We start from the raw sequence: 15,892 nt of genomic DNA, 5'->3' as shown, positions 1-15,892 counted from the left end.
GATACAGATCACGTACACACAAACACACACACACACACACACACATATACACACTTACGGGCAATTTGCAGTTGCCAGTTTACCTAAAGAACAGAGTGGTTTAGAGTTAGACTGGTTTGGAGCTTAGGAGGAAACTGGAGCACCTAGATGAACCCACACAGACATTGGAATAAGATGCAAAATGGGCCTGGTCAGATTACATCATAAGACCTTCAGTACAGCAAACTAAGTGTTGTCATGTCAGAAAAAAGGCAAAACTGGATGTCAGCTTTTCAAAGTGACAGGTGTGCAGGTGTTTAACGGCTGACAGAAGCTGTCAGATGTTCCAGGAAAGCAAAACAGTGTGCAAGGAGACAAAAGAGAAAGTCAGGTGTAGTTTTGAAGTAATTGGGGAATAAATTAGAATTTTAGAAGTGGATCTGGTTTGGAAACACAACAGTGCTCATATTAATTAGACAGGCATCCAAATGTTCTCTGAAATGTCACAGCCCCGTCTGAGCGTCGAGTTTCAATTTAATGCTGGGATCCACTATCACATTGTTCATGGTAATTTACAAGAGCTATCAAGTTTTAAGTGTATAAATAGTTTCGCTTTGTTTGCACACGGTGACAGTGACCCGACTGTGTGAGGGGAGGAAACACACACCGGATAGTTAGTGCGAATGCATTCAAGTTGAAAATTAAAGTTTCACCATCCTTTTGCATTATTGATAAAGGAAGGACACTCAGCGGCAGACAGGGGACACACCTGCAAGCTTCATCTGCTAATTATGGTGCAAAATAATGAAAAATGTGTTGACGGAGTGCAAAACCTGTAATGTTATTCCACTTTAACAAGCAGGATGTGATCGCAATTCCAACAAGATTGAAGAGGGGAATCAGTGGTATTCAATGTTTTGTTCATTTCATTCCAACAGAAAGAGAAGAAAACAAATGATGTCATGGCGTGCCCTTTAACCCTTGGTAAACCTTTCACCCTGTGGATGAATTGTCAACTCCCATATCTAGTGGTGAAGCGCCGACCCTGAAAACAAGGTGTCACTTCGTCTCTCACCGGGATGGATATTTTTGTGTCTGGAGAAATATTCCCTGCTTTCCCAACGCCCAGTGAAATGCCGGATGGGTGATGTGACACTGACTCTTAATGAGGTAATGATGGAGTTCATTAATTTCATATTTCGCGTCATTCTTGCATCAAATATTAATGGTTTAAAATGCCCCAGAACCTGGAATGATTACTCATGACCCAATATGAAACTTGGTAGAAGAGAAGAACCCATTAAATTTAAGTTTAAATCCAGATCCATGCATTTTCTAAAATGATTCCTTAACCGATACCAGATTTTTTAAACTTAACTTAAATAAATGAAATGAAATATTAACAATATTTAACATGACTGATAGGATGCTGATGTTGCTCTGTGTCTGCTGAATACATAGATACGTAAATACATAAATACGATTTTCTGTAGCCCAATGGTTGGACAGAGCTGTAGGCTTGATCTGAAGTTTTCTGCCCCCTAGTGGTCAACTATTGTTCATGTTAGACTTAGAAACAGTTATCCAATGATTCCTCTGGTGGAAAAATGAAATAAAATAAATAAAAAATGAAATAAAATAAATAATAATCACTGCTGTAAGCGATTATATTTATTTTTGTATAAATACATTTTTTTTATATTTATTTTTCAGTGGATCGCATCAGAATCCCAACTTGCAAAGCAATAAAGAGCATTGTGATGGGATTGGAGTCTGGCAAAGTAAAAAGCCTGAGACCTGAGACGGCTGATTATTGCTTAATAAACAGCTTAAGTGTGACCTCTCTCAACTTGAAGACCTTCTTGCTGGCCTGATGAAGTATCCAGAACAAAACACTATTGTGAAATGGACTCTGTCCTGTTAATGGCAGCGCTGCTACTTAGACAAAACAACATTACCACAAACTAAGTGCATTAGTAGCGGAAATGTCACATAAATTGCACTTTTTAAGGGCACCTGGCAGAGAGGCGTAGAAATACATCCCGTGGCCATCACGTGCCACATTGCCACGCACCACAGCCTCACACGTATGCACGGCAACGCTCCCTACTTGGCTTTTTAACCGGGCCATCAAACACAAATGAGACCGTAGTTGTGATTCTGGAGCTCTCAAGCGAAGAGAGCACAAGGCAATGAATATTCCACCTGAGCACTTTTCCATTGTGTGATTACTAGACACTTCCTATAGTGCCGTACATTAGCATGTAAATCAAAATGTGTCACACTTTTGCACAAACATGTCAGGGAATTAAAGGACTAATTAAAAACAAAGCTCTCAGGTCATTCCAGGACCTCTGAGTTTGTCTTACTGGATGCATTTCTATAGGCGTCAACCTCAAGTTGGGGAACTGATAACAATGCTGTCATCCTCTGCAGGGATTTGACTAGACATCTTCTTAGTGGCTGTAAGGAGAGATGGCCAAGGGAGGGCCAAATCACTTAAAAATTAATGGAAGCTACCAGCTTCCTTTAACCCTTCCCTAGGTGACGCCCCTCCCTTGGCTTTCCCTCTGCTCATCTTCGCTCAACCAAAACAGTCCACGGCAAACGTCTATGCAGATTGAAAATGGTCTCTGATGGAGTTTTTCATACATACTTTATTTCCCTTCAGGATTTCATACTGGCTATTTGTTGAAACTACCATATTTTTCATCTCTTGTGTGGTGAAAGATTAAACCAAACAGCCCAAGTGACATATGTTACACTTTTGCTCTCTGCTCTTCCCTCCTGCGAATAGCTTTTCTGACAAACCGTGATGGGTGTGGGTGTGTGTGGGTGTGTGTGTGTGGCTGTGTGTGTGTGTGTGTGATCCGGACATCTCCTGAAACACCACAGGGGCATCGGCTCCATGATGATGAAAAAAAAGTGACAGGACAGCTAGTGTGGCTTTAAAGGAGCTCAATCAATGTTGGGTTCATGTGTCATCTGTAAGAGAGGAGAGGAACAGGAGGTTAAGTTTGTGACGCTGCTCGGTACTGAGTGTCATCGGCAAATATCAGGACTGAAAGCTGCACCCAGACAAGGCAGCAGCCTGCAGGAGACAGGCAGCTGATTGCGTAGGATGGGTTGTGACATTTGGGTAGCCTGTAAAGATACAGACACACACAGACACACACAGACACACACAAAGACACACACACACACTGCAGTCAATGGAAAGGGAAATAGATAAAGACTGGCAGGAGATCTGCAGCAACTCGCCACCTCCGGCTGGGAGGCTGGATAAATACTTAACCAGCCCGTACCACATGGCAGAAAAAGGCCCTTTATGTAACGGCCAGTGAATGAGGCTTGGGAGGCTGATAGCGGGGCACAGGTCAAAAGAGAGGGAGTGCAGGAGGAGGGAGGAACATGTCTGTGACACCCTCACCTCCTCCTCCTCCTCTTCCTCCAGCTCCCAGTGGTGCGTCACAGCAGCAGACACATTGTTGCCTCCAGGTGAAAACAAGTCGAAAAGTATCAGGATAGAAGCGATAACCAACATGATTGTGTGTTAGAAATAAATGATAGATGTTGCATTCAGGTACAGTTTAATAACATTACATACATAACACACTATGAGATGCGGCACAAAACATTAAGGTGACACACCAATCTTCACATCATACAGTGTTAAGATTCAACACTTACACACACATGAAGCAACTTAATCAATGCAATCAAATGGAATAAGAAGTGCTTCTGTATTTACATCACAGAGGCAAAATAACCAGTAAAAATGCAAATATAAGATGCAGTAGTCTTTGTCTCTGCTGTCCATAGATGGTTTAAAAGAGGATTTAAGGGATGTTATCAGTTATTGCCTGCTGTCCTCACATCTCTACTGAGGCAGAATTGGTATTTGCAGACGTCAGACTTCAATGTATCTATTTGAAACAGACTTAATTATCATGAAAGGACCCCCTCTCTTTCTCTGTGACACATCTTATAAATAACTCCCCAGTGAAATGCAAAAAGCTTGAGTTTCAGATCCGTGCCTGGGCTGTAATCCGGCTCTGTGCTGTCCCTACACAGTGTGCCACACGCTGGGCAGCGGAAACAACAGGCCTGCTCCTCCTCTCCCTGTAAACCCAGTGCTCATCTGACATTAAGCTGTGACTCAGACCCATGTGGATGATGGCTCTGAAAATATTAAAAACCAGCTATTTAAAGAAAAAACCTATTTCCCCTGGGAGATTGTTCATGTTTGTTGCTTTATTCCTGTGTCTTTGTTTAGAGAAGAACACAGGGCGATCTTGCTTTTTATTGTGGCCGCTTATTGCAGATTCAGTGTTTTGTCAAGCAGTCTCAGGCACAGCCAAGACCGGTCACCTGCTGAGCGAATCAAAGCATCTCCAAAAATAACAGGCTCCAAAGCTCTTACATTAGTTTCTACTGCTCCCTTGCTTGTGTCCTCTCCTTGCGTCGTAGGACAAGGACATAAAGGATTAGATGCAAACGATTTACCTTTAAAAGAGTAGAGAAGCCATAGATGGGGAAAAGAGCTGAGTCACAACTATTCAAAGTGGATTGAAAAGGCTTCAGGGCCGCTCGTTGCATCAGCTGTCAGTCTCAGCCACGACTCTAACTCCCCCCCCCCCAAAGAGATGAAGGTCAAGGCGAGTAAAGCAGGGAGGTTTGTTGCACCGAGCGGAGTGAGGAAACAGCAGAATCCTCCCAGGATCGACCCACGACCCTCCAGGAGCAAAAGGGTTTCCAAGTTCAGTTTCCTTCAAGCTGGAAATCCTTTTGGAATTCTCCTCCATTATTCACGTCCCGGCTGCCACACTTGACCTGCACCTCCATCCCAGTCATGAATCCATCAGCCAGCAACGATTTGGCGCCAAGAATTGTCGGCGCGCAGCCATAAACATTCCATTCAGAGCCTCATGGAACAGTACAGGCAGAAGTACTCTTATCCTTAACTTAAGTACAAGGAAAATGCTGGGTCAACAAGTCAAGTGTTTGATATTTCATTTCAGTAACAGGAAACAAGTATCAGCAATGGGACACAAAATTGGACATAATGAAAATAATAATGAAACATTTCCAAATTGGAAATGGAAAGTGATAGAGTACTGATGATATTAATAGAAGTATTCTCTATTTTATCAAATAAGAGACCTGCTTTAAGGTCACTTGAGGCAGCAAATTCTCCAAAACACTTAGATTATTCACTATTGAATGATTATTTCCTTATTAGTGAGGGCGTTTGTTATCCTAGTACTCACTGCTGCATAAAAGACAGCAACAGTTCAGGATTGTGACTCTAAAACGTAGGATTAGGAAGGAAGGAAGGAAGGAGTGTGTGTGAGAGTCAGCACGATTGCTTACACATCAGTCATCACAGCAGAAAAAACAATAAAATAAGGTAACAAGATAAAGGCCACATCAACGATAGACTAAACACAAAGATCTGTGAGTCACGCCACACTGTGATAAAGGTGAAAACTGTCTATAGGCAATTCAAACTGAAATGAAGTCCGCCTGCGTCGGACTTTCCCATTGATGTAGAGTGAATGTCTGTGTGTGGACATTGATCCAGAGACAGAGCAGGCCGGGCCTCCGAGGAGACCAGCGGCTCCTAATCCTGAATTCAATGAAAAGCACCGCGTCGGCAGGTTTGGGCCGAGCGAGATCATTGTCAGCAGACGTCGGTCGTCACTGATCTCACACCACATCCAGCCTCGTCTGCTGAGCACTGCAGACTGACAGGCTGCTGCGTGGATCTGTGTGTGTGACAGCAGATACATCCAAAAACTCCCTAATAGTGTAGACAAGAGCAGCTTTTAGTGCCTTGCTTTTAAGTACTTTGACAGTTTGTACCTTGGGCTGCTGAGAATCACAGCATTTCACAGCATTGGAGTGCAATTGGGCTTTGCAAATCACTGCCATTTTGACAGAAGAACCACAATTTGTGGGCTCAGGTGGAACAAGCAGGCAGCGATCAGCACAGCTGCAGGGTGATCGACAGAGGCACCTGTCAATCAAACAAACGCAAAGATGGCGAACACATTCCTTTGATATGAGAAACATAGGAAGAATTAATGAGTGAAGTGTAGCCTGAATGCAGCACAGTAACCAGTCATGCCTGTCAAGATTGAAGTGACAAAACACATAGAACAGGAGCATGAAAACACGTCATACACACTCAAACGTGTCCTTTATAAACCCACTGCAGTGAGGATCAGGATAGAAACCTGCAACATCTGGTTCATAGGATGATGTCATGTCAATTGTGGAAAATATTTTGGACAGGATGAACTCCCTTTCTCCCTGATTTAGAGCTCTCTAAGCTTGACTCAGAACTTATCAATCAGACCCTATTCAGCCTGGTCTGACCCCAGCGAAACTGATCTGACTCGGTGATTGACGGCGCTGCTTGATAAGCTGGCGAGAAGACCGCAAAGAAAGCAGCGCTACAAAATCTGAGTCATTGCCTGGCGCCCTTTGATTACTCCTGCCCACCCCACTACCACCACCCCCCTGCCCTCCTCCTCCTCCTCCTCCTCCTCCTCCTCCTCCACCTCTGTTGTTTCAGCCATCAGTCTCAGCGACAGTGCATGCAAATAAAGCTGCTTAGAGTTGAAGTGGGTAAAAACCCCACGGTGACCATGACTGCAGGAAGGAAACAGATGACTGAGGCACTTCTGAGGACACACTTGGGATTTGATGCAGAGATCCTTATACAGTATCTGCGGCGTCTACAGCAGAACAGCACCGTCTGCTTTCTTCCTACTGTCATCGGGCGGTTTTCGTTTAGTTAAATTTGCCGGGATGCACGAAATTCAATCTGTGCAGTTGAGGATTATATTCCTGCTCAAGAGACAGGAAAGATGGTAAATAATGAGAAAAAGACATTCAGTTATGAAACGTTTTTTACCTGCAGCGAGCTCCCATGATGCAGTTTGAGATGTCCAGAGAGGAAAGAGAAGGGGACACACACAGAGGAATGATTCCCTTGTTAATCTGCTTTTAAATGAACACGTATGAAGGCATATGTCAGCCCTAAAGGGGGGGATGTTCATTTACTGATGTTACAGATTCAAACCTGAAACCTTCTGGTCAAGGGCAGGCAAATGATCGACTCTCAGAATAGAGTGAGAGGAAGGAGCCAGAATCAAATTGGTGCAAAGCAGGAAATGAGCACCTAGTAGCAGGTTTGAGCTCAGGGAACAAAGTAGCAGACAAGCAAGGTAAACAAGCCCAAACTGGCTGAGGCTGATCATCTAAGTCCACAGGCGGTGGACAAGAGACAAGAGACGTCAATGTCTGACATCATGGTCACGACCGAGAGCAACTTCTTAATCCCAATCAACCATATGTGGTCAGGCAGATCAGAAGCTGTTGCCGTCCTACAGTGGTTAAAGATCCTCAACACAACATCCTGGTTGTGGACATGCGGACTCATTGGGGGAACTCTCTGTCCGGCACATTACTATCTGAGGCTCAGTCCAGGTCCATGAGAGGAGGGCAAAGATGCTGAAAATGTGAAATTGAATCTGAGCGGATGCCGGCGTTAGTTCGCTTTTGTTTTCGTGGCGACGAAAAGCTGAACGAGGAAATCGGAGACGGGAGCAGGGAGTCTATTAATGAAAAACAAAAACAGAGAGAGAGAGGGATGACACACAGAGAATGAATGTAGTTCACCCAGGTACAGAGCTGTGCCACAATCCACTCCAACAAACCAATTCAACAAACACAATAGACTACCAATAGATATAATCACAAGTGAAATGAGGAGGGGGACTGGAAACAGGTGAAGTAGGGAAACTCAGTGAACCCCCCCGCCCCTGGTGGACAGGTGGGGAATTGCATGACACTTTATTGACCAAAATCTCCCAATTTTGATAGTAAGACAAACCAGAACACAGACAAATCCATCATGGCTATGACGGCTTTGATTTACCAACAAATAGTATCCAATTTTCTCATTACTACTTACAGCAATGAATAGATGCAACAGCCCAGATTATTACATTACGAGCATTTGGCAGACGCTTTTATCCAAAGCGACTTACATTACATTACCACCCTACGCAGAGGGGGGAGCATTATTATGTTTGGTAAATCATGGTAAATCGATCAACTCAAGCATGTCAACGGTGAAATTGGACTCACGCTCACATTCATGTATCATGATGACCACACACACCATGTGCATTCAGTGAAGAATGGAGTCCTGTTCAGTGTGTCATGTGTGCTTCTTACATTGTTGCCTTGATACTGTAGCTGCCTGCATGGAGAAATGTTGCGTTGCTTGTGCGGTTTGCATGATACTTTGCTGTTTAATGGAGCAGCTGACTGCAGTAATCAGACCTCCACTTGTCTGAGCTGCTGGGGCTGAGCCAGTCAGCTGGAAATGTCAAATCATCTGTGCTTGGAAATAGATGAGTAATGATCCTCAGGCGATGCAGAATCTGTTGTGCCTCTCATACTCGACTAGATTTGTTTGCTGTATTGTCTTTCTCTGTATTTGTCAGAGAATGAAAATGTTGCACAAAAGCTGATGCTGATTATTGCTTACTGCATGTTCTTAATGCTTATGCACAAGGACGAGGTAAAGTTGTGTGTGTGTGTGTGTGTGTGTGTGTGTGTGTGTGTGTGTGTGTGTGTGTTTGTAGACAGAGAGAGGGAGAGGCAAGCAGTTGCACTTAGAGGGGTTCCCCAAAGCACTTCCCCTGGCTAAAAATAGCTGCAGCTCAGCCAACCTTGACAAAAGGCAAGAAGAAGAAGATGAAGAAGATGAAGAAGACTGGGAAACTTAATGATCGAAGTAGGGGGAGTGACGGGAACGGGGATGGAATCAAAAGAGGTGAGAGGGAAGAGTGGACAAAGATGGAGAAGAGGAGGGAGAGGAGATGGATCATGTTGATCTTGTGTTCTGTTTTATGATCCAGATGTGATGGAGGGGAGGGGAGGGAGGGAGGGAGGGAGGGAGGGAGAGGGAGAGATGGGAGGGCCAAAGTGATGGTGCTGATGGTGCTGATGGTGCTGATGTTGCTTCGGCTCCAGGCTGGCAGGACAGTGAATGCCTCACTAATCCGCCTCTGAATGAGAGCGGCGTGCTGCAGCATTTCCTTTATGCTCCGCCGATTCCACAGGGGGGATAAACGCAACGCTGAGCCAGCATCCTGCACAACCTCACCGACCCCGCTGCACCGCAAGCACGGAGGATTACCTCACTTTATATCGCTTAACCCATTTAAGCCCATTGGCGACTCCAGCTGACAGAGAGAGGTGATGTAACACGCCCACTGACGGTCATCATGGCGGTACACACGCGTGCAAACACACATGGTTAAAAATCTATATAGAAACACGTACAGGCCGCATTTGATCTCTGTGTCAGGTTAGGTGGCTCACGTGAAAGAGAGTCTCTATATATATATATATATATATATATATATATATACACACACACACACACACACACACACACACACACACACACACACACACACACACACACACACACACACACACACACACACAAACAGGATGACTCACTGTATCATAAAAGCAACATCGGAAAATAGAAATGAGTAAAACCGGCAATAATCAATTAAGACCACGAGGGGGCACCAAAGTCGCCAAAACATTGCAGCATTTATTTAAGCACCTTTGTTTTGTGGGGACAGAAAAGCTTGAAAACATTTGAGCAAAATAATCCAATTCAAATCTATCAATCCAAATATTTCTGAATTTATTTACAGAACCTACAATAATCATTTTAACCCCTTATATATTTTCAAAACAAAGGTGTTACTCTTCCACTGCATCTCTACTATTCATCCTCTCTTCTCCCTTTATCCATCTCTTCACCCTCCTCTCCCACTCTTCGTCGCCACCACCCACCCCCCCCCACCCCCACCCCCACCCCCTTCTCTCCTCCCTCCTCCTCACCCTCCCTGCATCGTATCCTGTCTGCTTCTCTGTGCATCCTCTCTCATTCGCCTCTGTCTCCTTGAAGGACGACCAGCCCATTCGTCGGGGATGATGTATCCTAGCAACAGTGACATCCTGTCTATCCAGCGGCAGGATGACCCAAAATCACCTCGTGTGAATATTTTGGACAAAAAAGGGCGACTGAAGGATGAGGAAGGGCAACCTGCTGCTGATTCAAACGGACTGAAGAATATTTTGATTAATACCAATCATGTTTATCCTACAGATCACTTTCCTGGATGCAGAAATCACAGTCTCAATTTCGACCCTGATAAGATGAGGATGTACGATCCAAAATAATAATGAGCTGTTGCAATCAGCCACTGAGCTAAAGGCCTATCACCAGCATCAAACTGCGAGTGTCTAACAGGTCTTGTGGGTATTTCATAAAGAGTTTGAAAATGCTGCTCCCCTTCTGTTATGACCTAAAAGGTTGCATAACTGCTTAACTTTACACAGCAAAGCTTATTTTATAAGCAGAGGCTGAGGGAGAGAGGCTGGTTAATGGATTCCCAGCATGCATTAGCAAACACTTCTCTCCTAACTTACTACCATCTTCCTTCTCTCCACCATCTTCTATTCTTCTTGAATCTTTCCATCGTTTCTTCTAAACCCTTCTGTAATCCTGATGCGTCTCCCCTTTTCTATCCTTTTCCCCCTCTCCCCTCCAATCAAACCTCATTCCCCTTCCGTCTCTATCCCACGTTATTGAAATGGTTCAATTCTCCCCCCTAAACTCCTTCACCTCCTTCCCTCCATGCACACAGTGTGTTTTAGTGTGGATGATGGGGCAGAGAGAGGACTGATATCAGATGTTTGGATGTCATATGAGAGGGACAGGAGGAGCTGTTCTGTTCTTAACCTTCGTTACCCCTCGGCGTCCTTGGCTGAGGTAATGACAACGGGAATGCCGGGCAAGCCAACAGCATCAGTCTTTTGTTTGGATGGATCAGGACTCGCCAGGCTCACTTGGGATAACTTCCTAGGTTGTGTTAAGTGAAGCTCAAGGATGTATTACATGATGTACTACATGTGGATCACATCTAGGTCCCAATCAATGTCTTTCCTTTTTCTTTTTCTTTCTCTTTCTCGTTCCTTCCCTTCCCTGCCCTTCTCTCTCTCTCTCATCTCTTCATCATTGTCATGTCATTTTAAAGCTCAAGGAAGAAGAAATTAAATATCTTCATTTTGTTTGGTTAATTCACACCTTAGGAGATGGATTTCTCCCCCAAGATCAACTTTCAGATTTTATGTTAGTATTCTTAAATCCTTTTTATGCCTGTGCAAATCTCAAATAACAGGAAACCAACGTTCTGTACTGTTTCATGTTTCCATGCTGACCTCTGCTCCTCAATGTGATAGATGGGTGTAATCCATATCATATCAACAACATTTGTCCTCTGAACTCTTCTGTTATAGCAGAATAAAGTAACACTGAAAGAAAAAGTGAGGTTATGTAAGAGCAAATGTTATTTTGTGTTACATATCTTTGAGGTGCCACAGTGCAATCAGGCTTTTGGACCACCTGCCTTGTTTGAGGGCACTTAGGGGATTGTGGGATTTGGAACAGCAACTGTCCAATCACATGCTTGTCACTGAGAAACGCAGTGAGTGAGTGGGAGAGAAACGTTTAGGAAGTCACACTGAAAGGTTACATTTCATCATTTCTAAACAACTCAGTGCTGCGTTGTGTTGCTTGAACTGATGGTAGGTGATTCCTTGACTCCATCTAGTGGTGGACAACATCATTGTAGTCAACCATATAAGAACCACGTGAAATGATATGTTAAAAACAGTGGGCAATAGTGGATGACACAAACCCTCAGTCTCACTCTCTCATCTTAGCTGAATTCATTTGTATTTTCAAATAGAACACAAGATTGTAGAAAATAAATATAGATTTAGGTTTCTCTTAATATAACTAATAACTTTCTATCTATCTGTCATATTTAACCAATAATGTTCCATCCTGTTTCATGGTGCATCATGGGTAAAACATTTTTTGTAATGATTTAATTATTATTTTTTTTAGGTCTTTTTTCGTGAATAAAAATGTAATTTAAATGAAATAAATAAGATTTTTCCACATAGGGTGCACAAATATTTCAATTTATTCCCCCCTCTGATTTGACTCATCTTGCTGCCATTAAATGACTTTCCATCACCTCATCATTGATTTTTAGACTTTTATTTGAGCAGGGCTAGAATTTGATCTTCGTTTTCTACCTCTGCACTGTCAAAATATGCTAAATTATAATACGTTATGTCTTTCTTCACATTAATACTTCTCACCAGTCACCTCTCACCTCATTTACCTATAGGATAAATAAGAAATGTGGATTGGTTTTGTGCTTGTTCAACTCAAAAACAGACAAAAGGCCACGGGAAGTAATTTGCTTTATTCTGTGTTATGTTACATGTGACCATAAACTTCCAGGTAGTTACAGTTGCCATGGAAATAATGGTCCAGTAGGAAAAGGCTAGACGTGTGTTTGTGTGTGTGTGTGTGTGTGTGTGTGTGTGCACGCGTGTGTGTGTGTATAGGAGATTCAGGGGGGCAGTGAGCACAAGTTGAATACAGTGGCTGTGTATGACAAAAAATTGAATAAAATCAAGTTGAGTGATTGAAATCAACACTGAATAACAAAGAGAGAAGACAAACGATGCTACAAGCAGAACAAACGTGACAAACATGAACCCCATAGAAAAGAGGAATAAATACAATGCATTATGTCACAGAGAGCAACACACACACGGGTGTGTTTCCCTCTGGATTTGGAGTGTGTGCGAGAGAAACACAGAAGGGAAGGAAGACAACTGGAGGAAAGAGTCTCCTTTCCCCTGAATCGGCATCCGGAAACCTACAGGTGTGTTACTATGGCGATACTTTTTTTTTTTTGGGGGGGGGGGGGGGGAGAGATACGGGCGGGGTGTGGAGGTGTGGACCCAGAGCTGGAGGCTTCACTAAGGCTTTGTATGGCACGTCCACCCCAACACACACACAACACAGCAACTACAGCCTGGTGACACATTACACTACAACTTCATCTTCTATTTTCAAATCTTATCAATTGGCAGCAAAGAAACCAAATGAATAAAATGTAAAGCTAGATGATCTTCAGATCATCCTCTCAGTCTCCAATCACTAAATCCAATGAGAAGCCTTTTTTCTGGGCACTTGGTGCTGGATATCTTTCACCTTTTACTATTTGTGTTGTTTTTACACAGTTTGTATCATTACATTCTCCTTTGTAATAAACCACATTGTGGTTCATTTTAAACGGGTGACTTAATTTTCATGGCAGTGTTCTCTACCTTTCACATATTGCGCAACACTATCCACATTATACAGATTACAATGAGGACAATTATTCATTTAGGGTCCATTTTGCAATCTTTACAATGCTGGGGAAACTTTGGGGAAATAACACATTGATTAACCTTTTCTTTTCCCTTGCTGCAGCATCACTGTGCACACTGATTATACACTGGAAAAATGCTTTCACCCTGCTCATGAATGTTGTGGATCTCAGCATTAAACATCCTTTCCAGATGTTCCTTCCAGTAGTTGAGTTTAAGAGAAGGGCGCCCACACTGGCCACATCCCTGCCCTCCACTCCTATCACCTACTTTAACCCCCCCCCCCTCCCCCCAGCCCACTCCACAAGGCACTGGTATTGACTTTATTTTCTGCACATTCTAACATCTGGATTCTCTTGATAAACACGAGAAATGGAGGCAATGAGAATACACAAAAATATACACACAGATGAACACGGGCCAGCCGGGTAACGTGGGGGTGGGGGGTGGTGGTGGTGGTGGGGGGCGCAGCTGGCTTACAACTTATGCTTACCAGTCTCTTTGAACCTGTGTTTGAACCTGTGAACTAAACAGTCAGATGACGGCGGAGGCAACCAGATGTGTAAACGCAGACGAGACAAAGAGGTTTATGACAATCAGAAAATAGATGGATCCAACTAAAGAGGTCAGTCTATTCACTTTAATAGTAAATAGCCGGAGCGTGGGGTATTCTACTATGTGCCACCCCAAAATATCTGTGTGTTGTAGGTGTTTAGCTGTGAGTTAAACACCAACATTAACTTAAGGAATGAGGAGGGTATAAGGATCTGCAAGTACCATCCACTGAATCACAGTGACACCTCAAGGTTCTAAAACGTTTAAGTTCTGGGTCGAATCCAAGAGTAGAGGTCGAGTGTGTACCGACTAGGTTTTGATCTTTGTGTTCATGCGAGTCGTGAAGCACAGTGCGAAAGAGACTGGTTTGTGCAGGAGTGTCTGTATTACGGGAACTTTGTGTTCACACGCCATGTGCTACTCACAAGTAACAAGTTATTCCTGTTTGGTATTTACACAGTGAACGGAACCGACTCCTCCTCTACACACTTGGGTTTGGCTGGTTTGTACTTGTACATACAATGTTCTGGAATGGTTTACATTCGTGGTAGTAGCAATTAGAAAAAGAAGTCTTCTCTTCTGCCATCTTCCCCCTCTAATATTGTATTAAGGTGTCTAGTCTAAGTCTGGCGGGAACATCCTGGTGCGCAAAAGCACCGGAGACGATGTGTGATGCCTCGGTTTAGATGTGTAGAATCTGCAGCCGTCAAATTCTACAGGGAGTGTCAATGTTTTGCTGGAGTTCTTTATGTTGGAGTGGACTAACTATACTTTATCTTGCTCTTAAAAGGCAGTTTATGGACTACTGAATTTAATCTAATCTTGGTCTTTATCTGACTAATAAAAAGTGTAATGGTAACTCAAGAAACATCACAAAAACCCACTTTGGTCCTCAAGGTCGATTTCATGTCCGACAAGTTGTTTCCAGTGTGTGTGAGCCTTTTTGATGAAATGTGTAACGCTACAAATTTACCCATACTGTGTGTGTACATACGACCTAGACAATGAGGCTATTACACCGGATGCTCACACACTCACTGTGAATGCAAAAGGCAGAGTCGTATAATACAGCAGGATTTATAGCTCCTGTTCCTTTTGTCAATATCACATGTATCATTTTCGTCTTCCTCGTTCACTTTTCGAGCCGTTCTTAAAGTGTCTGATCATAAAAAAATAAAAAGTCACGTAAAATTGGACCACTGCGTTTTTCCTTTACTCTCCCATCGCCTCCTTTCTTTTAAAAGCGCAGGCAGACCTCTAACGCACAAAAGACACGCCAAGCAAAGAAGCAAAACAATGGAAAAAAAAACAACATTAAAATTAAAGGTAATATCTCATAAAGTATTTAAGCGTGTTAAAATGTTCCCTGTAGTTTGAGGTGAAATGTGAATCGACAGTTGTTTCAGTCCATCGGCTCAAAAAGTGGCGGCAGGCTTTGCCTCTTTCGTGGAGGTAAATAATCAACCTCCAGAGGTGGCAGTCGAGTCTTCCTGACAGCAAACTCTTCCTCTGACTGCCGCTGACCATCCATTCTTTCTGTTTTTGAAATCCGCAGGTCTCTCAGAGTTTGTTAACAGACTGGCAGGAACACTTTTACAATAAATAACAGTTTTTAAAGTCTTTGATTTCAGAGGAAAGGTGTCTGGTCTGATGGACATGTGGTTATAAGCCTGTAGGGGGCAGTGTTGGACTGTAATTACATACTAGGAGAGGTGAAAGTTCAAGTCTGTACCTCCTCCCCGTAACACCGATAGTTTAGAGAGTCTCTGTGTGTGTTTGTGTATGTGTGTTATGGCTGCTACTTGAAGACAAAGTTGATTAGGACCTGAAGGAGGATGAGGAAGATGATAATGGCGTAATCACGCTGCTGGAGGAAAGAGCTTCCCTCCGTCTGGCCTCCTGTCCGGCTTCGCAGCACGCTGATGCTCCTGCAAATACAAACATGAAGGCCTTACGTGTAACCGCCACAGTACACATAGATCAGCCCGTCATGCTATCACATGTTGTGTCA

General features: G+C 43.4%; 1 protein-coding gene across 5 annotated transcripts in view; it reads right to left on the bottom strand.

Moving 5' to 3' along the window:
• Positions 1 to 12,346: 12,346 nt before the first annotated feature.
• The window catches only part of osbpl8 (oxysterol binding protein-like 8), a 50,479-nt gene continuing 46,933 nt past the window's right edge, over positions 12,347 to 15,892 (bottom strand). For all 5 annotated transcript variants that reach the window (XM_076151016.1, XM_076151032.1, XM_076151048.1 and 2 more), the window contains one exon: positions 12,347 to 15,809. In XM_076151016.1, the coding sequence (XP_076007131.1) occupies positions 15,680 to 15,809 (130 nt within the window). In that variant the 3' untranslated portion in view covers positions 12,347 to 15,679. The remainder of the gene's footprint in view (positions 15,810 to 15,892) is intronic.

Source organism: Genypterus blacodes, unplaced genomic scaffold (genome assembly GCF_046128005.1).
Source record: "Genypterus blacodes isolate CSIRO-AG114 ecotype Tasmania unplaced genomic scaffold, CSIRO-AGI_Gbla_v1 ptg000007l_1, whole genome shotgun sequence".
Lineage (NCBI taxonomy): Eukaryota > Metazoa > Chordata > Actinopteri > Ophidiiformes > Ophidiidae > Genypterus > Genypterus blacodes.
This window is presented reverse-complemented; position numbering and strand designations above follow the sequence as displayed.